Source organism: Suricata suricatta, chromosome 13 (assembly GCF_006229205.1).
Source record: "Suricata suricatta isolate VVHF042 chromosome 13, meerkat_22Aug2017_6uvM2_HiC, whole genome shotgun sequence".
NCBI lineage: Eukaryota > Metazoa > Chordata > Mammalia > Carnivora > Herpestidae > Suricata > Suricata suricatta.
The window spans coordinates 85174331-85200834 of record NC_043712.1 but is presented as its reverse complement, the minus strand read 5'-3'; the positions used below and the strand labels follow the sequence as shown (position 1 = coordinate 85200834).

General features: G+C 37.6%; 1 protein-coding gene across 4 annotated transcripts in view; it reads right to left on the bottom strand.

Moving 5' to 3' along the window:
• Nucleotides 1–26504, bottom strand: part of RIC1 (RIC1 homolog, RAB6A GEF complex partner 1) — a 106383-nt gene that overhangs the window by 43118 nt on the left and 36761 nt on the right. For 2 of the 4 annotated variants that reach the window (XM_029920124.1, XM_029920128.1), the window contains 4 exons: nucleotides 13065–13172; nucleotides 7294–7436; nucleotides 6865–7001; nucleotides 2598–2689 (listed from right to left, as the gene is read on the bottom strand). In XM_029920124.1, the coding sequence (XP_029775984.1) occupies nucleotides 2598–2689; nucleotides 6865–7001; nucleotides 7294–7436; nucleotides 13065–13172 (480 nt within the window). The remainder of the gene's footprint in view (nucleotides 1–2597; nucleotides 2690–6864; nucleotides 7002–7293; nucleotides 7437–13064; nucleotides 13173–26504) is intronic. The other 2 variants (XM_029920126.1, XM_029920127.1) reach the window with 2 other exon arrangements.

The following is a 26504-nucleotide window of genomic DNA, read 5'->3' as shown; positions in this document are numbered from 1 at the left end:
GCCTTGGCTGACCCGCCAGCGCTAGCCCTGTGGCCCCTATGGAGTGGCACGTCCGCCGCTGCCCAGTCGGTGCTGATGTGCCAGCTCCCTAATCATCAGACGGCAATCCCTTCCAAGGTCCCGGCACCACAGGTTTAAAGGAACTAACTAAATGCCATTATGAAAAAATAATGAGACACATTTAGAATATAGGACATTTTATAAACAACCAGCCTATACTCTTAAAAAAGTTAATGTCAAAAAAAAAAAAGTTAATGTCATGGAAATAAGAAAAACAGTGTATGGGTTGTTACAGGCAAAAGGTAACTAAAGGGGAAGAACAACAACGAGATTCATTGATTCTGACTGACTCTGGTGAAAACAAGAAGCTGCAGAAGAGATTCTGCCGACAAATGGGTTAATCTGAGTAGGAACTGAGTATTAGTTCTTACTTGGGATTACTGTTAATTTTAAATTATAAATTCTTATAATTTTCTCATGACAAAACTACTGAGCTTATATAAGAAAATGCCCTCTCTTTTTTGGAAACCAAGAAACGATGTGAATGTCCATTAACAGCAAATCATATAAATTATGATACATTCATAACTAGAACACTATAAATCAATCAAAGATGATTTCAGCCACTGGCAAACGGCATGGATGAACTTCCCAATGCTGACTGGAAAGAAGCAAGACCCAACACATAGAATGTGATTCTATTCCTATCAAGTTCAAAATCAGGTAAAACTAAATTACCCTCTTTGGGAACGCATACACAGATGGTAAGCTTTAAAGGACTAAGGAAATGATCGTCATGAAAGACAGAAAACGGGTTACCTTAGGTGTGCTGGGGAAGAGACGGGAGTTAGGATTCAGGGAGTCACAGGGTGGGACCTGTGTCAGTTTGTGACACCAGTTCTTGACCAGTTGTGAACAGATGGGTGTTTGTATTACAATTATTTGCAAAATTGAGTATTTGGATTATGCACTTTCCTATAATTATGTTTTTATTTCACAATATGTAAGTTTAAAAGGGATATAAACCTTAAGCCGATAAATTTGACAGTGATATGAAAGAAATCAATTCCCAGAGAAACAGAACTTGCCAAAATGACTTAGGAATAGGTAGAAAACCTAAACCTGGTTAAATCTATTTTTAAAACTGTATTGAATCAGTAATCCAAAAAATTCCCACACAAAAAACTGTAGGCTCAGATAGCTTCCCTGAGAGATTCAACCACACATCCGAGGATAAACAGAAACAGAGGGGCCAGTCCTCAACTTGTTTTATGACATAAGCATAACCTTGGTCAATCAGGAAAGTAAGAAAAATTATAAGCAAAATATGCTAACTAACAGACTTAAAACTTCTAAACAAAATGTAACTGAATCAAATCCATGAATATGAAAAAAAAACACACTCTTCCTTCTTATACTAGGCTAAATTTACTTTTATTTCTACCTTTATCTCTTCAATGAGAAGCACTGTTGAGAACTCACCACTTTACAGATTATTGAGAGTGTAAAGAAGATGATGATTTATAATGTGTATTATTTAAAAGAAAAACTTTTTTAAAAAGGTTTTTATTTTTGAGGGAGAGACAGAGAATGAGCTAGGGAGGGGCAGAGAGAGAAGGAGAAACAGAATTCAAAGCAGGCTCCAGTTTCTGAGCTGTCAGCACAGAGCCAGACATGGGGCTCAAACTTGTGAACCATGAGATGATGACCTGAGCTGAAGTCGGACGCTTAACCGACTGAGCCAACCAGGAGCCCTTATTAAGCCCCTATAATGTGTATTATTTACACTAATAGAAATACTGTGATACTCAACTTGACAAAGCTAGAGATAATACCAGATGTATGTTTCATAGAATCACTCAACCTCATTTTGAGGGCAAAATGAAATTTCATATTTAAGAGAGTTCAGAAGGCTAAAAAAGCACTACGCATACTGGAAAATTTATTTATTAACTAAGTATCTAATATACTCTTTTTACTTGAACTAAAACATAAACTTGAGAAAGTCAGATACCTTACTGTTTTCTAACATATCCCAAGTACTTAGAATTGTGTCTCATGCATGGGAGACATAAAGATACTTGTTGAATGAATAATCTGTATTTAATGTTACTTCTAAACCCTGCATTATTAGAATTAAAACAAGAAATTACTATTATGTATAAGCTGTGCACGTGCTCATTAACTAAGGCACAGCACAAATTCAAAGGCAACATCAACACTGATGTCTTATAAAAAAAGGATTATTTCCAAAAAAGAAAAACATCTTCTTGATCCTCTCTTAAACAATAAAGAACCTAAATTTTGGCAGATTTAATCTTTTTAACTTACAACTCAATTTCCTACCACTGAAGAAAAGCTCATCTTTACAAATTAAAACATTCAGTATCTAAAATCTGCTCTTTAGATCTGTTTACTTCAACTGAATAAAGTATTTCCAGATTTTATGTTACAGCTGATTCCTAACCTATGACAGGCTGGACGAAGTTTTTAAGTGTGTGTACAACATTTTATGCTTACAAATATACATTAAAAGAATTTAAAGACCCATTATTTTTGCCAATAACTCTTAAAATGAAGACGAGTCTATCAATTACCTTGCACAACCAAACGCCATGAGTCGATACTTGTTATTTACTGCTACACAGGTTCCATCAACAACATCTTGTGGCCAAACTCCATGGAGCTGCTGTAATAAAAAAAGAAGTAATGAAGGTTTTAAAAGTGTGTCCATATATTCAGTAATACAGTTCCATAACGTTTTATCTCGTTTCATCTGGATAGAAAAATATCCCATCAGGCCTACCATCTGATTTTTCTCCCTCAAAATATCAATTTCATTCATTAGTTCAAGAAATATTCCCCCAAAGCTCAGTCCAGTGCTAGTTTACCTACTTATAAAACACTAAAAAATGGACAGTCTCCAAACCCAAGCTAAAAGATGACAACTTTCCTATTAGAAAACCTGTTACAGCAGAAACAATCTCCCTTACCCACGACTATCATCCCCACTACCCTGCACAGTGTTTAACTTCTCACGTGGGGGGAAGAGTAAATGTATTTGGTCTGTCCTTTAGAAGGGATTTGTGATGCGTCCAGTGCCCACTATTCTCTGGTATTCCTCTGTTTTACAGTGTGGCACATCACCTGGCATGGTCACCAGCAGGTGCCTGGCAGCCTGACCTAATGTCTCCTGTCCACTGCCTCCCCGCGGAGATGACTATCTGACCTTTCCAGGCCTCCGTTTTCTCACTTGTCAGTTACTGATCTCTTAAGAGTGTTCTGAGGATTAAATGAGTACATATATGTAAATTACTTAATACAAGGGCTAGCACTCAACAAGTTAAGCATTCGATTAATGAATAACATTATTATTAAGCTTAAATGCTATTTTATTTTGAATATAGAAACTACAGACTCAGCTCCATTGTCTGTTTTTATTTGTCAAATCAAGGATGTCTTAGATTATAAATTCTACGGCTAAGGTCATTGTGACTACCAGTTTAGTAAGCACAAGAAAACCCAGCATTTTATTTCTGGATGATCTCAACAGTAAACATTAGAAAACCCAATATAATTATAGCTCTGTGTAAAATATAATCCTATAGATTATATTTAATTCCCAAATGAGCTATATAATCAACTATTTAAACATGGCATATGTACTTCTTTTGGAGGAATTGTCTTTATTTTTCAATTTTAATAATAAAACTACAAACTATTTTAGCCTTATTTCTTTGGAGCACTGCTCAGACTGAAATCAATTTGCGGATTTCTGTAACAAATATTCTCCAGGGCCCACTCTTGTCCAAGCACTGCTCCAGGTGCTAGGGACATGACAGGTATTCAAATCACCAAAAGCTTCGTCTCTATCCCTGCCTTATATGTTAGGAGGCTGTCATATTAAAAAAAAAAATTGTATAGTATATTGGAGGTTGATAAATACCATAGAAAAAATAATACAGCAATTAAGGGAACAGGGAGTATAGGAAAAGGATATAATATTAAACAGTTTTCCCATGAAGGTGAATGTTGAGGCACGTACTGAAGGAGACATAACAAGCACCAAGGCCCCATCCCAGTGGCATTTCTGGCATGTTCAAAGAGCGTGAAAGAAGCAGACTGAGCGGAGTGGAATGCGGGAAGGAGAAGTAGTAGATGAGATAAGAGATGTAAGAGAAGGCTAGATTTACAGCGCTCTGAAAGCCACTACAAAAAATTTTGGCTTTTCTCCAACTTATATATGGGAGTTACTGGAGGGTCTTTAATTTTTTAATTTTTCCATTACAAGTTATAATACATTAGAGAAGAATACAGAAAACCAAAATTGTACACATCAATAATATCACAAAGTAAACACCTGTGGAATTATCTAGCACCAAGGCCAAGAATTAGAAGTATCTAAAAGCCCCTCAACAGTGTCCCTCCCAATCAATACACCCTCATACTCTGCTACAAAAGTAACCAGTATCCAAACTTCTTTTCCATTAGATACCACTTAAGAACAAGCATCCATACAACTCTAATTTAGAACAGCCTATGTTTTTATTTTTCCTTTACTTTTACATAAAATAAAACCACAGCACATACTCCTTTCTATCTTGTGCTTTCACGCAGCACTTCTGTAAGACCCACCCACGTCGCCGCGCACAGCCCCACAGGCCACCCTTCCTGCAGCCTCCAACACCGGGCTCAGCTCGCTGGGCCTCTGCCTTCCGGCCTGCTGATTCCCTAGTCTCGGGCACATTTCAAAGTGTTTCTCCTCCAGCTTCTCTAGTTGTCTTCAGCAGGTTTTGTCCTAATTACCTAAACCTACTGAAGGGTTCTGAGCAGAAGAGTGACATATCTGACATATTTTAATACATCTGTTAAATGCATCAAAAAATGTCAAACAGAATTTTTACAAAGCACTTAAATAATGCCTAACATAAGTGTCATCAGTGTATTTCCCAATTACCAGTAATACACATATGCATTCTTTTCTTGTAATTTGTATTTTCTAACTTATTTAATAATGTCCATCTGCTTTTCATTGTTTTTTAAATTCTTAATTTACTGGAAAATTTTCTTTAATCAAATACTAAGAAAATCTGTAAGAGCTGATCATCAGAAATGAATCCCTTTTTCAGTTCTAGGATTTTTGTTTTCAATAAAAACATTTAAATCCCAAACATAATTCACAAATATACCTTGTAAAAAAATTATTCTCTAAAAGCTTATTTTGATTCTTATACATTGACATGTTACCACAAATGTACTCCTTAGTACTTGACTATCTGAGTAAAGAAGATAATGGAAAACAGCTTTAGGAATATTAAAGCTGACACTGTAGAAAATAATATGCCTTTAAAAACTTTTCCAGTCAAAGAGAGCAGACTATTTAGCTTCTCTGACTCTTAAATCCCCAACCTTTGTAACAGAAAACATTTTTTTCAAAAAGCACAAGCTTGCAAGGACAAAGAATGGGTGAGGAGGTACAGTACCAGAAAGTTTCAGGAGCTAGGAAGCACATGGAGAGGCAGAAATCTTGGCTTACAGGAAAGAATGACACTGTCAGGCACACAGAAGGCTCGGGACGGAGACTGCTCAGCAAGGCTCAACTCCAAGCAGTTCACAGCCTGTGGAGGCAGCAGCTGGGGGGCTCCACAGCACCCTCCGCCCAGACTCAGCAGCTAAGAACTACCCCACCTTCACTCCAACAGAAAAATGGAGATTTTTCTTTGGAGAAAAACGAAACAAAAAACTGTGGTGGTCTCCAGACCACACTGAAAACATGGGTAAGTGAATATGGATCCTCTAATTTAACACTTCCATAACTTAAGTCCTGGCCAGCCTCCGGAAAGGACTGCAGGACTCTCTTCCAAAGAGCACCAGATACAGAGAGGAGAGGTTAGGAAACAATCCAGTTAGCTCACCCTGCGGTGAAGATAAGGGTCAACCAAACCCAGCAAAACCCATCCAGCTTTCAGTGAATCCAAATTTTTATTGTGGGTCTGTCACAGCAGTCAAATTCATCTATGAACTAAACATGTCTTACTTAACCATTAACTATGGAAAGTCTTATTCAAATAAAGGCATTAAGGAAATCGTCAGGGTGATGGATAGCCCAAAAACACAACTGTGTTAAGGGTACAATGAGCAAGCAGTCTAGTTTGGAGCAAGCCAGAAGGTTCCAAGAGAAATTTCTTCAAGAAGATGAAACAAACAGAACACCTACTGTGTCTGAAGGAACTGAGAGGATATTTACACAACCAGAAGACAGTCTGGGGCCGAGTTACTGGTAAATACATAAAAACTAAACAAACATGATGAACAATTATTAATTGCCAGTGGGAGGGAAATCTGCAGGAAAGAAAAAATAATCATAGCATCACATGGCTGAGGTACTAATAGGGTTTATATACCAATAACAAATAAACAACGAATAGGAATCTAATTGAAATAATAAGAATTGTATTAGGAAGATGGGAAGAATATATGAGTGTGGTATGAAAAGGGAAGCAAATGAATTTTTTCCACAGTGAGAAGTCAATAAACAGCCTAAAAACTAAAAATTAAATACTCAGAGCAGTGGAGATAAACAATAAAATAACCAGTAAAGAAAAATAAACTGGTTGCCTCCAAGAATGGAAAGTGAATGTGAAGAGAGCAGGAAAAAGGGAAGGGACTATCATTTGTCTTCAACATATCTAATAGATTTATTTACTTATAATTTTTAAGTATAACATATGGATCATTTTGATTTACAAATTAGTTAACAATAACCCTACAATCTTAAATAAGGAAAGTGGTGGTGGGATTTAGTAACAAAACTAAAATAAGTGAATGCAAAATAAAGAAAATAAACATTCCAGTGAGTCATACCTCTGCCGGAAATCTACTCGACACTGGAGTAATAAACCCAACTTTCCCGTCGTTAAACACAACAGCAAAACCGTCGAGCGTGGCGCAGTGTTCCATGTCTCTGATGTGCACACCTGCAAAACCCAGGAATGAACCTGCTGATGAAAACAGAAGTACATGAAATATGAATATAAATATAGTAGATAACTCCCTCACACTTCTCTTTGCAAACCCTGTAAGGACAGTTAAAAGGGCAAAAATCATGACCTAACACCACTAAACCAGTAAACTATTCCTTCACACACACACACACACACACACACACACTTTCTCTCTCCTTGTATAATTAATTCCGAAGTAGAAAAATCAATGTTCATCCATAAAAATATCTAACTAGATTATATCAAATACTAACCGTCTGGCTCCACCTCACGCAGAAAGTATACCTACCTCTAGATGACTGCAGATCTACTGAAAAAGGTACTGTGCAAAGATTAATCGCTTTCCTTCCATTTGTCATTCCTTCCCAGTGAATCAGATGAAGAAGTCCATCAGAAGTAGCAACGAGGAGATCTTCCAGCACAGACTGCAAACTGCAGGGAAGTAAGCAATTCAGAATCAATGACCTATTGAGAGACAGCACTGGGAAAACAAGAAGCATGAATGTAACGGCTCTGGAGAATATTCATATAGACTGGATCACGAAACCACTTACAAAACTGTCATTTATTTACAATTTAGGTATCTAGCAGCTTCATCATTGTATACTTTAATCTAGAATCAGAAATTCTGGATGAAATATAAGACTATGGGCAGCCATAAACTTGATCAACTGGTTAAAACTAGAAATACAATAAATTCAAAGATGAAAGATGATAACTGACAAGAAAGGAAAAAGGCAAAGAAACCATAAAAAGAACAACTTACGACAGGCTGACAATCTGGAGCCATAAAGTGCAGAGGTAATAATCCTTGAGCCCTGGCCACCAGAACCCTCCCCAGTGATGGAAATGTGTTATCAACATGGTGAGCAGCAGCCACGTATGGTGACTGCACACCTCAAACATGGCTAGTGTGACGGAAGAACGTATTTCTTAATTTTGCTCACTTTTAACTAACTGAAATTCAAGGAACGTCATTTGACTAGAGGCTACTTTACTGGAGCATACAGCTCTAGACCCCTGTATCTCTGGAGTATTGGTGAGCCTCAAGTTCATTCATACAACAAGCATTTATAAACCCCATGTTCCATGACAGGCGCCCTGTTCTGTGTTGGAGATTACAAGGTGGAAACAATAGTTTCTACTTTCAGAAGCCCTCTCAGTTGACTTAAGTGAGTATGATCTCCACACTTATTTACAAAGAGACTTAACATTTACTTATCTAATGGCAAATAAATGTCCACCTTGCTCATTTTTGGGTGTCTAGCCCCTAAGGCAGTGCTAGTTATATACGGCATGAAATGTTTGTGGGACAAAGAAAAAGGGGAGAAAGGGAAAGAGGAAAAGGGAATCCAAGAACGACAGTGCAAAGGTACCGGCACAAAGGAAGAAAAAGAGAACCAGGGAAACCTTTGGAAATTGACATCAAAAAGCCAGAGTAGCAAATGCTATAAAAAAATGCAAGTGTAAGAAAGAATAAAAAAATGTGGTGTCATAATACATACTCCCTACTATATTAATACTATTAAAATTCTTTTCATACTTAAAAATAATATATTTCAAGAAATTTTAATTCATAATGGTGGGGGGAACATTTTTAATATTTTAATTCTTCAAGTAAACCTTCAATTCTTTAAGAGTTGAGTTCAAGGACTCACCAAGGATTTCAGACAATGAAGAACAGTTTTCTTCCCAACTACAAAAATAGGAAAAAAGAGTAGAATAACATGTTCTCTTACCCAGATCCATCTCTTGAACTTCAGAACATTTGTAATCAACTGAGTTTACAGAAAGTTCACTTTCTGAAGTATTATATATTCTTCCCGTTCAAATTTGTATTTTTGTGCAAAATGTGCATGTAGCATGGAATAGGTAAAATATAAAAACTTTAAGTTTTAGATCTGCTACTACATGTCAAGAGAAGCAATTCAATGGAGCAGTCACTGGCTTACCCATGATTTCCATTCAGCAGGAGTCAGCCTAGGTTTTTTCCAATTATATTCACCCTCTCCCCTGTTCCTATTTCCCTAGAAGAATCACTGCATATGACAGGAGCAAAGTCAAGGTTACCCTGCAGGGATTTAACTGCCTACTAGGCAAAACTCAGCACTCCTCTGACAAAGTGAACAGAATTCAGAATCTCTACATTGTCATCCCGTGCAAGGACGAGAATGACCAGATGTGTGGGGACAGGAAAATGTGTCCCAGAGTCAAGAGAAAAATCAATCAGTATAAATACATTCTGTCAATCCTGGTACTGGAGTTAGAAGACAACGACTTTAATATAACTATGATAAATGTGACAGAGAATCCACAGGAAAAGATAAATCCTCCTCATTCAACTGGAAGTAAACAAACTCATTAAAGTGAAGGCTGAGTCAGTTGTTAAAACATGGAGTACTTCCCTAAAGTTAGTAAACAGGCCTTGGTACACACCATGCAAATATGTGCCCACCCTGCCAGTGTTACAAAGATCTAACAATTAAAGATTAATTCTTAGAATAAGGGGGATATCAGAATTCTGTACTGATAATCACTGTGACATGTCTTTTCATACTACACTGGTGTTAAGTATTTTGAAAATCACTGCTGGGTATAAATGCACACAAAATACACATAAATATACTCTAAGTTATGTCCTCAGCCTCTCCAATCATTGACTTCATGGGCTTTTTAACAGCTAACTTATATGCCAGACGTGCCGTCTCCCCCCCCCCCCCCCCGCTTAATTTAGGATCTTAGAAGCAGTATAGTATCATCTTGAAAGTAGACGGGGCGCTTAGGTGACTCAGTTGGTTAAATGTCCAACTCTTGATTTTGGCTCAGGTCATGATTCCAGGGTTGTGCGACAAAGCCTCGCGTTGAGCTCTGTGCTAAGCATAGCGCCTGCTTGGGATTCTCTCTCCCCCTCTCTCTCTCTCCTCACCCCTCCCCAACTCAGGTACACACTCTCTCTCAAAATAAATAAAATTAAATTAAAAAAATATTTAAAAAGTAGATTAGCATTTCTGATTAATCATTCTCAATAATGAGAAATATATCATTCTTAATCACCAATTTTCAAATATGTAAATATATTTAATACCTAACCAATATTAAATACCATATACTACATAGGGCTTTCCTAAGTGCCTGGGATGCAGGAAGGTAAGGAAAAAACTGGTATTTACTAGTATTTATTATCTGGCATTAGTTAGAAAGAGATTAAGAGTTTTAATTACAGATCATATCTGTACTTTTCACCTTCTAAACACTCTCCATCCTCAATTAATAGCGCACAGTAGATGCTTGCCATTATTCCTATTCTTTCTTCAAGCAAAAATTAAAAGATGGCAGGAGTTTTGCCATGTTATCCCTACGGGCAAAAGTTTAACGACTGTCTTTAATTTCACGGGACTTATATTTTTGGTGGTGAGCAGGAAGATGGTTGCTTACAAAAGATCAAATATTGTGTCTTCTCCCTCAACGCAAAATCACATAGGATATCCCACCACATTTCCGACAAGTATGCATTACAGGTGCTGATAATAATACTGTTCTGGAAGCAAGTATTACTCTGAAGTTTCAAGGTAAACCTTGAGATCTCCTATCACCCAAATCTGTAATGTTTATTAACAACTAGCACGTGACTAAAACAAACAACACCACTCAGCACCTAAGTTAACCTTGTACGAGAGGACAGGATTTCTTTTATTAGAGCCTCTTTTTCCATCCCACCACTGCGATCCCTACGGGCGGCCACTGAAGTAGGCAGAGAGCCCCGCCTTCACAGGTCCATGGAGACTGGACCAGACACTCCAAATGCCTCATGCACCAGGTTACATTCTCAAGAAGGATCTCTGTGCTGAAGTAACATCTGAAGTCAAGAGTACTTTTCTGACCAGGGTGATCATAACTTAAAGTCAATCCTATGTAACCCGGATCACATCGATGCAAATAACAAGAACAAAACAACATTATTTTTCTTTGAAGAAGATACACAACAGGATATACTAAACATGGCAAGACAACAGCCAGCCCCTCGCATACGATTCTATCTAATGTGCACGGTGTCTGTATTGTATTCTAACAAAAGTAATGGTGAAAATAGCCTTTTGTTAGAACTGTGTCGGAGATGAATTAAACACTGGTATTACCTTCATACAGTTAAACATATTCATAGGTCACATCCATAAATTCAATATTTAATGAGACTACACAGTAAAAATTCTTCTGCCCCAACCTGTGGCCTAGCCACTCAGTCCTCATGCTGTTTCCTATACATCTTTTCAGAACAATACATATTCTAACACCATCAGCTCCCTTTTAAACACAAATACTGGGGCGCCTGGGTGGCGCAGTCAGTAAGCATCCAACTTCTGCTCAGGTCATGATCTTACGGTTAGGAGTTTGAGCCCGTGTGAGGCTCTGTGCTGACCGCTGGGTGCTGGGGGCCTGGAGCCTGACTGGGATTCTGTGTCTCCCTCTCTCCAAAAATAAATACATGTTAAAACAAGTATTCGTATTCTGGAGCACACCCTGCTTTCTTCACCGACAGCACATGTGGGAAGTTTTCCAGTAGAGTGCCCTCAGTGTTTCTACAGATGCACACTGTCCTCACTGTGCAGAAAGGAAGCAGCTTATGTAACCAGCTCCCTACTGGCTGACATTTATTTAGGTGGTTTTCTATCTTCTGTTACTGTAAACAATGAAAAACCCTATAGGCATGTCATCTGAGTTTGGTATTTGTATGATTAATTCCTAACGACAGAAATGCTGGACACAAACCATGAGCTTATTTAACTTTGATAGACACTGCTTAATTAATTTCCAGAGACACTGTATAAATTTATACTCCCACCACCAGTGCATAAAGTTCTTATCCCTGGTCTCCCCCAAAACAGTATTTTATCTAACTGTTCGTATGTGTAAGTCATTTATTTACTCTCCTAAAGGAGACTGTGTAATATATTAGCTGAAATGTAGACAACGAAAAGAAACTGTTTATATTCTGTGTCAGTCTGTTCTATTGTCTTTTTCTTGCTATAAGAAACCTTTACATATTGGGGACTTTTGTGATATTCACTGCAAGTCTATTTCCTTGTTTTCATAATTTATGTTTTCCTTTGATCATACTTACAGTGGTTTTCCCCCCAGTTTCTTTTCTGAACTTTATATAATCTAATTTATCAATGTTTCTTTTCATAAGAAATTATTTGCAGACATTTTTACAGGAGGATTTTAATGACTCCTAATAAAATGAATTTTGAATTATAATACTTCTTTTGCTAATATTTCTTATTTTTTGCAGCACATCGTATCATCAGAGATCAGGGCTGCTGGCCGTTTTGATGCAGACAAAGCTGGAAGAGCATCATTAGAATTTCATAATCGGATATGACTGGGCACAATCATAGCAAAAGGTTCTTGAAGGCCAGTTTTAACCCTGAATTCAGTTAAAAAGAACTCTTTGTTAAAAAAAAAAAAAAAAGTACCGTTATAGTAAAAACTCTGTTAAAAAATACATTTTTAAGAAGACCCACACATCATAGACAACTAATATGTCAAATATCAAGTACTTAAGGAAAGAAGGCCAAATTACACATACACTTATTTTTTTCTGCTAATGGATATGAAATAATTTTATTTTGATAATTCTGGCCTTATCACAAAACCTTTACTCATACTTAGATCAGAAAGCTTAACTTTCTTCCAAGTACTCAAATATTTCCCCAACACTTAAGAAGGTACTGGAAACCAACCACTTTGCCTTTTCCTCAACTGCTGTGATTTTTATCAGTATCATTTCAAGTAATTATGCTATATCATTCAAACAATTCCAGATCGTACCAAAAAATAGAAATTTCTGAATAAAACTATAGTCGGTATACTCAATTTATGTGCTTTAATAAATAACTGAAGTATAATAATGTACTATCTATGGGTTTATCAAGCACTTAGAGCTAAAATAATTATTCTCAGTGAAAAAAAATGAATTCAACGTTCTTACTGATCATGTGATTAATCAACGACACTGTATACTGTCATCACAAAATGCTAAATTTAACCAACATACTGTACCTCATGATGGGTGCTTGCAAATCCAGTATTTTCCTCATTTCTAAATTTAATGCTGGAGCACACTGTTCTTCCTTAAAATGGGGCGTCCCCTTCATTTGTGGACTTCCTCTAAAAAAATACAAATATACAGGATTAAAGAGAAAGATATGAATTCTCCCCCACTTTGTGACTCATATATACCCAATCAGAGTAAATATAATCAAACAGACAAATCAGGCATTAATCCTAGAGGTTCTCAAATAAAAAACAGACTTCAATTCCATTGTAGCAGAGTAAGCAATTAGAAAATGGGGCTTAACCAACATAACTAGTGGTGGGGAAGTAGGAGTAGAGGCAGAAGAGCAAAGAATCTTATGGGAAAAAAAAAAAAAGCCTATTCTCAGGAGAACCAACAGATGTTTCTAAATGACTGACGGCCCTTTCCGGGGTGGGCAACTTTGGGAGATACACACGTTTCTATGTGGTGCATGTCCAAAGTGACCCAAATCCTCACCTCATTATACCTTATGCCACACAGCACCCTTGTTCCTCTATCCTTTGGGTGTGTATCAGAATTAAGGTCAATTCAGGGATGTAATAGGAAATATTTCACATAAAACTTAATAATAAATAGCAAAATGGCTAAACCTGGGAACTCCCTGCTACATGAGAGAAACTAGCTCAACAGCAACGTAACTGAGCCACCACACACAACCCCTCAAAAGGACCAGCCGATAGTACTGGGATCTTTATCTCTGCATGTGTGGGACATTCCTCCTCAATTCCTGTGCTGGGATTTAATAGCTACCGGTCTCTTCTCTTACTATCAGCTATCACTGACTCTTGGCAACCATGAGCCTGCCATTTCTCCCTCTCCGATCACCTATGTTATTATAATTACGTGTAAACAGTCTAACACATTCAACAGCTTTTAAGGTTCCTGGCTCAGTGAAATTTATGTTGATACTGTTTCTGCTCGCTGGTTTTACGTTATTTTCCATATGGAAGCTTGTTGGTATTTGATCCTGTTCTGCTATGCCATGACCCAGGATATCTGAATCCTTGCGTATGTTTGAATGGCTACACTGGCTAATGTTAAACCACACAGGTTCAGATTCAATTAACATACTTGCTGTGACACTACTAAGAAAGACACCATGAGTTACCAGTTTACAGAACTCCTGTCTGGACTGCTATTCACACACACACTATAATGAGTTTTCTGAGATATTCTCCACACGTACCTAGTTTTAAAGTTATTTTTCAAAGTACTACATATACACAAGTTAAACAAATAGTGCTAGAAAGCTTATGACAAAGGGTGAAAAAACAGGGTGTGTGGGTGTGGGTGTAGGTGTGTGGACACAACCAGCTTCGGTTTTTTTGTTTCTTTTTTGTTTTGGTCTTTTTAGCTATTACCTTCTTCTATTTACCTGGATATTTTTCGACAATACATTCACACTGCTTCAGTATCATCATACAGACATTATCTACTAACTTCTCACTTTCATTCTCCATTTTCCCCCACCCTCCTAGGTATACAAGAATGTTTTCATTACAATGATCGGATAAATGATATTTACTTCTAGGTCAAGACGTACTGAGTGATTACATTTCTTTTCTTACATAGCTTGTTAATTTTCCTGAAGTTAGCTTTACTGCATACTTCTATTTGACTGGTTTTCTTTAAACATAACCTAAGTTTTCTCACACTCCTTAGTAGCTCTGACAAAAACAACTCTCAAAATAATCTTCTATGTGGTCAAACCTGTCACAATACCCTAACATCTCTCCTGCTGCTCAGTGCCCTAATGACTAAGTCTAACGCACAGTATCACGCTGATGATTTCATCATCATCCTGGTGATTTCTTTGCTTCTTTCCTCTGAGCTTTTACTTTTTTTATTCTTCTTACTAGGGTCACATATTCTTGTGGCTTCCTAGAAAGGTGTATGGAGGAACTGGGCAATTCTCAAGTTCAGTATGTCTTTATTTCGACACCTGAATGAGTATTTGGGTAGATAGTTTTAGGCTGCATATCCCAACACAAAATGATGCTCACAGAAAGCAACTCATTATATCAAAAGACTGAAATAAAATATGCATCACAAAGATAAAAGATGTATTCCCCACCCCAAAAAATAAAAAGGAAAGGTGGAAGAACTCTCTAGACTCCTTGGAATGATATCTTGTTATGTGAGAGAAATCAAGGTGCAAACACTGTATATAATCTGCTACATTTATACAACAGGGAAGGAAAAAACAAATGTTCATATGCTTGTGCTAAATTTAAAAATGAAAAGAGCAACCAAAACTATAATGAAAATGGTTATCTACAGGGGAACACAGAATATAGGGTAAAGAAGGCCACATTTTTAAAAACTTAGACATGAAAATATTTTATATAAAAAACCAAATTAAAATTAAAATCAACAAAACCAATCTCTAAAAACAGAAAAGAAATATTGATTGTACATCAAGCTAGAAGCACAAGAATTATTTCAAGTAACTCTGAAACAGCAGTTTGTGCATTCTTAATGGAAAACTTCCTAAGGATAAAAATCCTATAAGAATCAAATTGTACTCTGTAATAATATTGTTATAATAACAGTGATATTATTTTGGAGACACTGTGTATACAAAAGGATAAACCAAGTAAGTGATTATGTTCACATTATTAGGAACTAGGATTATCAATAAGAGAAAATAGATAAATATAAAGCTAGAAAAGTAAAACTGGAACTTAACTTTTAAAACTTTAAAAAATTTTAAAGCTTTTAAATCTTTAACTTTTAACTTAATCTTTAATCTGAATGAATGATATCGGTATTAACTCACAATATGTTTTCCTCTAAAATTAACTTTTTATCTTGATGCACTAAAAAGTCCTAAAAGCAAATATAACCAATAACAATCAGTGTCAAGTCACAGTCTTCAAAATATTAATTTGCAGAGAAAGAAGCCAACGGTCTTTGGAGTGCTGACTTACTCCCAGACAGGCTGAAGAACACGAGCCTTGGGTCTGACAAGCAAGGATGACCATGTAAATAACACCACTTTTATGGGCCTCCCAACAGACTAAAGATGTGACAATCTGATCAAAAAAGAATGACTGCAATTGATTAAAACTCAAAAATGTAAAAACCCCTACATTTACAACAATACTAAAAGCACTCATTATTTGGTTGCCTCTGAAGTTCTTAGGACACAGTTGGTTACTGCAAGAAAAGGCAAAGAATCAACTATTTCTTCTTTTTTTCCTGTATGGACCTTTTTTCAGGGTCATCATCAAATAGATAATGAAAGAAAGTTTTTCTTTATATAATGATAGTACAGAATGCAGAACAACTGGTAGAATTAAAAAAAAAACTATTTTAAAGTTTTGGGAGTTTGGGTAGCTTAGTCGTCAAGCATCTGACTTCAGCTCAGGTCATGATCTCATGGCTTGTGAGTTGGAGCCAGGCCTGGGGCTCTGTGCTGACAGCTTAAAGCCTGGAGTCTGCTTCACATTTCGTCTCCATCTCTCTCTCTCTGCCCTTCCCCTGCTTGCACACACACTCTCTCTCAAATATAAATAAACATTAAAAAAAATTTTTTTAATCATGATTATTGTAACCCCTATCAAAATGATGGACACAGGGAATAAAATTAATAAATGCATACAACACCAGTAGGCAGGTAAAAAGTACAAACTTAAGACATATACACCAAATGTAATAGATCCTGGTTTGAACAAATTCCTAAAAAGACAGCTTAGCATAAAAACGGAGACTGATGATACTAATAAATTATTAATTTTGTTAGATATAATAGCATTATTGCTTTGTTTCCTTAAGATGTCTACTTGTTACTGATAAAACTATTTGAGGTTGTACTGATACAGTATCTGAAATCTGTTTCAAAATACTAAAAGCATGCATACATAGGGAGAGAGATTGAGAACTTGGGAAGGTGGGAGGTGGATTCAGAGTTTACCACTATACTGTGATACTGACAAATTCCTTAACAAGAGCTCAAACCGATGTATTTCTTTCAGCATTTTAAAGGCTTTCTGCTAATGTCTTTTAGACTGTAAAGTGTGGTTGTGGGTTGAATGGCATTCTTATTCAAAGACTTTATTTTTAATGTTTTTTTTTTTCCCAATCAGGAGGCTCTTAGGAGTGACCTTCCTTTGATTTCTAGGGAGTTACAAAATTTCAGAACAGTGTACTTTTTTACAAGTATGTGGACTTATCATTTTTTGCAACAAGCAAGCTAGTAACAGTGTTTAGTTTAGGTCTGGCAAGTTTACATATTTTGTTCCCTTAACATACTAATAAGATGCTCTACTTCCTCTTTCCAGAAGCCCCTACGAGGTTAGATGCTGGACCCCATATGAACCTCTAATTCCCCCTCTTCCCCGGAGAGCTCCCCAACTGCCTCTTCCAACTCACTGAATTTGCAATTTCTGCTTTTGCCCTTTCCTCCCAGGAACACTGTCGCCCACCTTCCCTCTCTTCTTAGATACCAGTTTTCTTCTGTTAATTAGCCAACACCTGTCTGACGTTCTGAATTTTCATTTCCTCAGAATGTTTTTGTTCCCTGCACTATTTCTTTCGAGTTTCCTTTTTCTGTTGTGTGTCTCTCTTTGACCCGGGAAGCTCTCCTAGGATGTCTACCAATTCCTGGCTGTCCATTTGTGTTTGAACAGGTTAACAAGAAAAATTACAAGCTCTAATGAAAAGCTCTGTGTGTTCAAGTTGGGCTTTTCAACTGGTAGAAGCCAAGTGGCATTTTTATTGAGGTCTTCAAATATGAGGGCCTTTTCAGTCATTTTTCTGGAGTGATTTACTTTCCCAGGAAGGACCCCTCAATCCTGCCTGAGTCTAGAGCGAAACAGAGGAAGAAAGCTTGCCATCCTAATACTCAGGGTGACAACTTTCATTTCATCCCATCTTCAGTGTAGCAGCTCGCTCGTGCCCTAGTCTGTGTCTGGAATCCCTCTGGGTTATCAGACAATACACTTCCTGTCACTTGTGATGTGGAAACATAAAACTCCTCAGACCTCATGCAATTTTTTAAAACCACCACCCTCTTTACAGCTCCTGGGCCACGCCTATATTCTATGGTACTACTGCATCTAATTCCTGGTCTTCCCATGATTTTGAAAATCTAACAAGTTATTTTTCTTTTTCTTCTTTTTTCCTATTTCTTTAAAATTGAAGTTTAGTTGACACACAATGTTACATTAGTTTCAGGCGGACACAACAGTGATTCAGTAAGTCTATACACGATGCTATGCTCATCCCACTGTGGCTCCCATCGGTCACCGCACAAGGCTATCACAACACCACTTACGACATTCCCCAGGCTGCACCTTTTATCGCTATGACTTACATATTCCATAACTGGAAGCCTGTACCTGCCACCCACCCACCCGCCTTCGGTAACCATTCATCTGTTCTCTGTATTTATGGGACTCAAACAAGTTGATTTTTATCAGTATTATGTAACGAACCTTAGGCGCCTGGGTTTCATATTCTTCCTTACTCATTTATTCATTCTCATCCAATGTTTAGCTCAGGGTTAAAGATTCCTCCCACTTTCATTAAAGATAAAAATAGTATTTCAACTTGTTATTCTGTTGGTTATTTTCAAAAGAAAGCATGAAAAAAACCTTGTTACCATCCTCAAATTGGAAGCCCTCCATTTTCCTTTACATACTCTCATTTATTAAAGAGCTGAAGTATTATAAGAATTTGAAAGCAAATTTAAGTAAATCCTGACTCAATACTCCCATTATAAAATTAGAGATAAATGTCACACAGAAGTTTCCATGTCTTCTTCCAAATTAAGGAAAAAGAAATAGAGTGTTAGAAATTATATTAATTAAAAAAACTATATTTCTGATAAAAATACTATTACTTATAGTTCAACAATAATTTGAGTGTACAGTATCAGACTTTTGGAAGGGAATCACAGAAGACGAGGCTGGATGGTGTGCCTGGGTGGCTCAGTCGGTTAAGCGTGTGGCTTCGGCTCAAGTCATGATCTCACGGTTCGTGGGTTCGAGCCCCGCATCAGGCTCTGTACTAACAGCTAGCTCAGAGCCTGGAGCCTGCTTCAGATTCTGTATCTCCCTCTCTCTCTGACCTTCTCCTGCTCAGGCTGTCTCTCTTTGTCTCCCAAGAATAAATTAAAAAAATAAAGTAAAATAAAAAGAAGCTTTAGTTAAAAAAAAAAAAAAGATGAAGCTGGAACAAAAAACTAGATTATAGAGACCACTGAATGTCAGGAAAAATAACAATAAACTGAGCATTCACTATGAGTGTACCAAGTGTTCTGCACACATAATCTCCTATGAATGCTAATGATCCTTTGAGACAGGTATTTTCCCCCCTTTTCCCAGAGAAGAAACTAAAGCTTTGCCTCATGGTCACAGAGTTGGTAAGTGACAGAACTTATGTGTGAGCCTGGGGCTTCAATTCCAGATACTAGGACATGGACAATTCCTAGAGAGTTAAGGAGACTAACAATAACCTTGTCTGCAGAACAAAATATGGGAAGGAATGCTAAAGAACGGACTGGAGATAGAGTGGGGAGAAGGAATGGCATCTGTACATTAATTAAAAGACTGTCAGTAAGAGTCCACAGGGAATGGGGTGCCTGGGTGGCTCAGTTAAGCATCCGACTTCAGCTCAGGTCACGATCTTGCAGTTTGTGAGTTCAAACCCCACATCAGGCTCTGTGCTGACAGCTCGGAGCCTGGAGCCTGCTTCAGATTCTGTGTCTCCCTCTGTCTCTGCCCCTCCCCCACCTGTGCTCTATCTCTCTCAAAAATAAACATTAAAAATTAAAAAAAAAAGAATACACAAGGAAGGACCTGGACAGTGGCAATAGAAATGTCTTTTCAGACAGCTTTATCATAGCCTTTTTTGAAAGGAGATGATAAAAGCATACTGAGAATTATCGTTCCTGCTTCCTAATAGAGGCTTGTCAGATACAGGTACGATTGGATTGTACACATTCCTGGTGGTCATGCAAGCTACCGAGAAATATTATATTCTTCATTCCTGGGCACAGAAACCTGTGCTTTCCTGACCACTTAAAATTGGTTATGGTCATGTGATTGACCTTGGCCTACAAACCACAAGGGGGAGTTATTTGTGTCTCCTCCCGGCAGAGGCTTTGAGTGCCAAAACTGGTAAACAATGCTGCTTCATCCTCTACCACAGGGACATGGCCTGTGTCAACTCATACAGTGTATTACACCAAATAATAGACTGTGGTCCACTAAAACTCAACAAATTAATAGTCTATGATTATTGTTCATATGTGACTTTATTAAATATATAGTCTGAGAAGGAGAAAGAAAAAAGAATGAAGAAAAAGGAGCACAGTTTAAGAGACATGTGGGGCACTACCATGCATACCAACATACGTATAGTGAGAATCCCAAAGGCAAGGCGAGAGAAAGTAGCAGGAAAAAAATAAATAAATAATGGTTGAAAAAGTCCCTAATCCGAAAAAGACACAAATTTAACCACCCAGTTAAAGATTCTGTGTCTCCCTCTCTCTCTGACCCTCCCCTGCTCATGCTCTCTCTCTAAACTAAATAAAACATTAAGGGAAAAAAAAAAAAAAACCCACCACCATGAAGGCCAGAGGCAGCAGGATGACATTCCGCAAGTGCTGACAGAAAAAAAAGGCAACCAAGAATTCTATCCCCAGAAAAATTATGAGATTTCCAAACAAATGCAAATTGAGAGAATTTGCTGCAAGCAGACCCTAACTACCAGAACCCCTAAACGGAGTCCTTCATGCAGAAACAAAAAGACACTAGAGAATATTCCAAAGTCTTATGAAAAAATAAAGAACAATGATAAAGATAGCTATACAGGTAAATATAAAGCTAGCAGTGCTGTATTTTTGGTTCAAAAATCCACCTTTTTATCTATGTGATTTAAAAGACTAATGCCTAAAACAGTAATTATAAATCCATGTTATGGGCGCACAACATATGAAGATGTAACATGTGACGAGAACATAAAAAGGGAAGGACGGGTATGTACAGGAACATACGTTTTATGTACTATTGAAGCTAAACTGTTGTTAGTGCAATTTAGGTTGTTGTGAGTATAAGATGTTAAATGCACCCCTCAAGGCAACCACTAAAAAACAGCATACAGAAAATGAAATGAGAAAGGAATCAGGATGGTACATCATAAAAAAATCAAACACAAAAGAAGGCATTAACGTTAGAACTGATGGACAAAAAAGGTATGACATACAGAAAACAAACAGCAAAATGGTAGAAGTCCTTCTTTATTAGTAACAATTTAAATATCACTGGATTAAACATTCCAATTAAAGGCAAACACTGTCAGAATGAATAAAAAAAAAAAAACATTGGATTCCATTTCTAAGTTTTCTATAAGAGATTTATTTAGATCCAAAGACAGATAAGTCAACTCTGAAAGGATGGAAAGAGATCTTCCATACAAATAGCAATTAAACACAGCAGGGTGTTAATAAGAAGACCTGACAAAATACTTTCGGATCAAAAATTGTTACAAGACACAAAAAAGGGCGTCACAGACAATTTTCAACTTAAAACGACTTGACTTACATTTTTCCAACTTTACAACAATGTGAAAGTGCTACACACATTCAGTAGAAACCTTATTTCAAATTTGATCTTTTTCCAGGCTAGGGATATGCAGTATGATAATCTTGTGATGCTGGACAGAGGCAGCAAGCCACAGCTCCCAATCAGCCAGGAGATCCCAAGGGTAAACAACTGACACACTTACAAAAATTCTGGACCTGGGGCACATGGGTGGCTCAGTGGGTTAAGCAACAGACTCTGGATTCTGGCTCAGGTTGTGATCTCACAGCTGTGAGAACAATTACTGCCTGAGTGTGCGGCCCGCTTGGGACTCTCTCTCCTCGTCTCTATCAAAATAAACAACTTAGGGGCACCTGGGGGGGCTCAGTCAGTTGAGCGTCCGGCTTCGGCTCAGGTCATGATCTCATAGTTTGTGGGTTCGAGCCCCACATCAGGCTCTGTGCTGACAGCTCGGAGCCTGGAGCCTGTCTTCGAATTCTGTGCTGCCCTCTCTCTCTCTGACCCACCTCTGTTCGTACTGTCTCTCTCTCAAAAATGAATAAAACATTTAAAGATTTTTCAATAAAAAATAAACTTAAAAAATTATGTGCATATACAATCATTCTTCTTTTCACTATCAGTACAGTATTCAATAAGTTACATGACTTTTTTGGCATTTTATTATAAAACAGGCTCTCTGTTAGATGATTTTGCCTAACTGTAGGCTAACGTAAGTGTTCTGAGCACATTTATGGTAGGCTACGCTAAACTCTGATGTTTGGTAGATTAAATGCATTTTCAACTTAACAGTATTGCCAGTTTGCAAAGGATTTACTGGGATAAAATCCCACTGTAGGTCAAGGAAGATCTGTATATGTAATTAAAGGGTCAATCCAGCAAGAAGATATCACAATTACAAACAGATACACCCCAAACACAGGAACCAAATACTGACCCAAGTGAAGGGAGAAACAATGTTATCATAACAGCTGGGAATTTCAATATCCCACTTTATCATGGACAGAACCAAACGGAGGGAAAGAGAATCTAAGCACTATATACCGTTGAGACCTAACGGACATATATGTGCACTCCACCCAACAGCAGCACAATACATGCTCCTGCTCAAATACACATGAACGTTCTCCAGAGAGAACATACATTTGGACAGAAAAATGTCTCAATAAATTTTGAAAGACTGAAACAGTACAAATTATCTTCTCTCACACCTTAGTAAAAGCAGACATCAACAACAAAAGGCAACCTAGAAAATTCACAAACATGGAAATTAAACATCTCTTAACCAATAGGTCAAAGAGAAAACCAAAGGAGAAATTAGAAAATACTCTGAAACTGATGAAAATGAAGACACAACATCACGGGATGAGAAAATGCAGTGCTTACAGGAAATTTCATAGCTAAGCTGCTTACAGTGAAGAAAAAAGAACTCAAATCTATAACTTAATTTTACACCCTAAGAAACTAGAAAAGTAAGAGCAAACTAAACTCAAAACTAACAGAAGAAAGATATAATAAGGATTGGATATGAACAAAGTAGAGAAAAAAGGAAAAAAAAATCAATGGAAACAAATTAGTTTTTTAAAAACTAATAAAATTGAAAAAACTAAGGAATAAAGATGACTTACTAACATCAGAAATTAAAGTGGGGACATTACTACTGGATTTGGAGAAATAAGAGATTATGAGGGAATCCACATATTTAGTGAACTTAAATCCCCTACTTCTCTGGACCTAATCTGTCCTAAATATCGAGAGGTAGACTATGTTTAATAATTCAGGAGGCAGCCTAGACACCAATATCAATTGCAACTTATTAAGAACACGCTAACTTGTCTTTCTGATTTAATATACACACAAAAGCATAAAAAGGGACTTAAAAAGCAGCTTGTCCAAAGTAACTGTCAGTGAAAAGTAGAATCAGACTAGACAGAAGTATCTGTAATTTCAAATGAGTTCTCTTCTCCACACCTCTAAACTGCTAGATCTTTCTCTAAGGTAGTAACATCAAGTCCAGTACCATAAAAAAGTAGGAAAAAAAAAAAATCAAGCCAATTCCAGAGTTTTGTTTTACTGATGTATCTCTCATGAATTAAAAGTAAAGTTTCTCAGCTCCCCGTTCTAATGAATGCAAGACACTCTTGTCAACAAGCAGCCCCCATAGGGCAATAAAGCCTCTACGGGGCAGGTCGACTATTAATCAGACTTCCCATAGCCTAAGGAAGCAGGTTCCTATCAAACTGACAAAAATCAAAACTCAAACACAGCACTCAGAAATAGGTCATAAAAATTATAAAAGAAGTCTTAAAAGAAAAAAAAATACCTCTAATTTATGTCAGCTCTGCACTGGAGGGCTAACTAAGGTGACGCAGAAAACAGTCACCTAGACAGTTAAGTTCAGCAGCATTTATTGCAACAATCTCTACTGAGCAGGAGATCTCAAATTCTCTCAGTGCTAGTTAAAGAAAATAATCATGTAGTAGAAAACCGAATGGATCTGGGAGGTGGAGAGGATGCACAGGAACTCCAGGAGTGCAGCTGATCATGCAGTATCTCTCCTGTCAACATAATGAACCAAAGCCCGGTCTCTCCTCACAAGTACCGCTCGGATCCTGTACACAAACTTCCCCCGACAACCTAGCATTTTCCCCTAACTGCTATTACCACTTAGGGGGTTATTTATCACTTAGCATCTGCTTTCTGTCACCATTGCCTTTAAACAGTTTTCTCTTCATTGGCATCTTCTATCTCTTTAGCACTCTACACAAATAGGAAACATATAACAAATGGTTTGATAATGACAATGAAGATCTCATTCCAGATTTTCAAATCTTTTCCCCCCTGATTTTACTGAGGAATAACTGACAGAGAACACTATGATATTAAGAGATAAAACAGAATTTGACACGTGTATACATTATAAAATGATTACCACAACATCAGTTAACACCCATCACTTTGTAATGAGAACTTAGAAGATCTACTCCCTTAGCAACTCAGATTTTTTTTTAAATCTTAAAATGATTCTGGAATGCACTATGCTTAATGTAGGAACTTCTGGCAATTCTAGGTGGTGAATTCTGGCACCAAGACCTTCGGTTCTCCAGTTAGTTACAAAAAGGCTCAGAAAGGTTTTTCCTCAAACTCTATAACCTCATATTTCATCATCCATAGTCAACACCATTGTTTACTTAGAGTATCAATAATGAAAGTACTTCTGGGTGAAATAAAAATGATGATGATCTTGGATATGCTAAAACACACTCCCGTGGTTTGGGAGACAAAGGATTAAGATCCCAAATATGTAGAGAACTCCTGAAACTCAACAACAACAACAACAACAAAACAACCTGATACAATAAAGGTCACCAATAGAGAGAAAATACTCAACATCAATCACCATTAGGGAAATACAAACCAAAACTAAAAAACAAAAAGAGAAAATAAGTGTTGGCAAGGATGTATAGGAAATAGAACAGTTGTGTGCTGTTGCTGGGAATGTGAAAAGATAAGAACACTGAGAAAAATATAGCAGTCCTCAAAAATTAAAAATAGAATTACTACATGATAGAGCAATTGTACTCTGGGGCATATACACTAATGAACTAAATCTGGGTCTCAAACAGACCTCTGAACACACGTGTTCATAGCAGCATTATTCACAACAGATAGGAACAACCTGATGTCCATCAACACATGAATAAATAAGCAAACGTGGCACTGCCAGACTTGAGACAGTGCGAGTTCACTGCAGACCACCATAATGAGCAAATACTGTAAAAAAGCAAGTCAGATTAATTTTTTGGTATTCCAGAGCACATAAAAGTTACATTCACTCCACACAGTAGTTTTTAGATGTGCAATAGCATTATGTTTACAAATACAATGTACATACCTTGATTTAAAAATACTTGATTGTCCAAAAAAAAAAAAAAAAAAAAAGCCAGCTATCATCTGAACTTCAGCAGCTAGAAATTTTCTGGCCAGGCCAGGCCAGCACCTGACAGAACAGGGCAGTGGCTGCTGGAAGTCGGGGTGGGTGTGGCAATTTCTTAAAATAAAACAACAATAGACTTCCCTGCATCAACTGACTCCTCCTCCCACGAAACTCTCTCTGCGGCACACAGTGCTGTCTGATAGCCTGGTACCCACAGAACTGCTTTCAAAATCAGACTCAGTCCTCCCAAACCTGCTGCTGCTCCATCAACCTAGCTGCTGGGCTCTTCTACATCAGCCTTCAGGCTCATCCCCACGGTCCTCACAGCACCTCCACCAGGAGCAGACTGCATCTCAGGAAACCACTCTCTTGTTGATTTGTGAGCAGCAACTCCCCTCCTGCTTGAGTTTAGGACATCACAGCCTTTCTGGCCCATTGTCAGGGCCCATCCTGCTCCTAGTTCCCTGCTGTTTCTCCCACATCTGCGTCTCCCTCCTCCCCTCAAGTCGCAACCCCCTCAGGGTCATCCACAAAGACTGGAATCGACCTCTTCCAAACTCCTGACAATGCCGGTATTTTGAGCTTCCCCCACGAATCAGGAATGTTCTTCATGGCACCCAGGACGGTGAGTCCTCCTTGCTGCTGTCTAGAAAACTCTTAAATACACAGAACAAACTGGTGGTCACCAGAGGGGTGAAGGGTGGGTGACAGGGGTGAAACAAAAGGAATTAAGGGTATACTTATCGTGATGTGCACTGAGTAATGTACAGAATGATTGAATCATTATAGAGTACCCCGGAACACTTTAAACTAGTATTAACACTGTATGTTAATTATACTCCAGAAATAAATAATTTTAAAAAAGAACACTTGAGCGTTGCGAGGACTCCTTGACCCGTGGGCTGCAGAACGGATGTTCT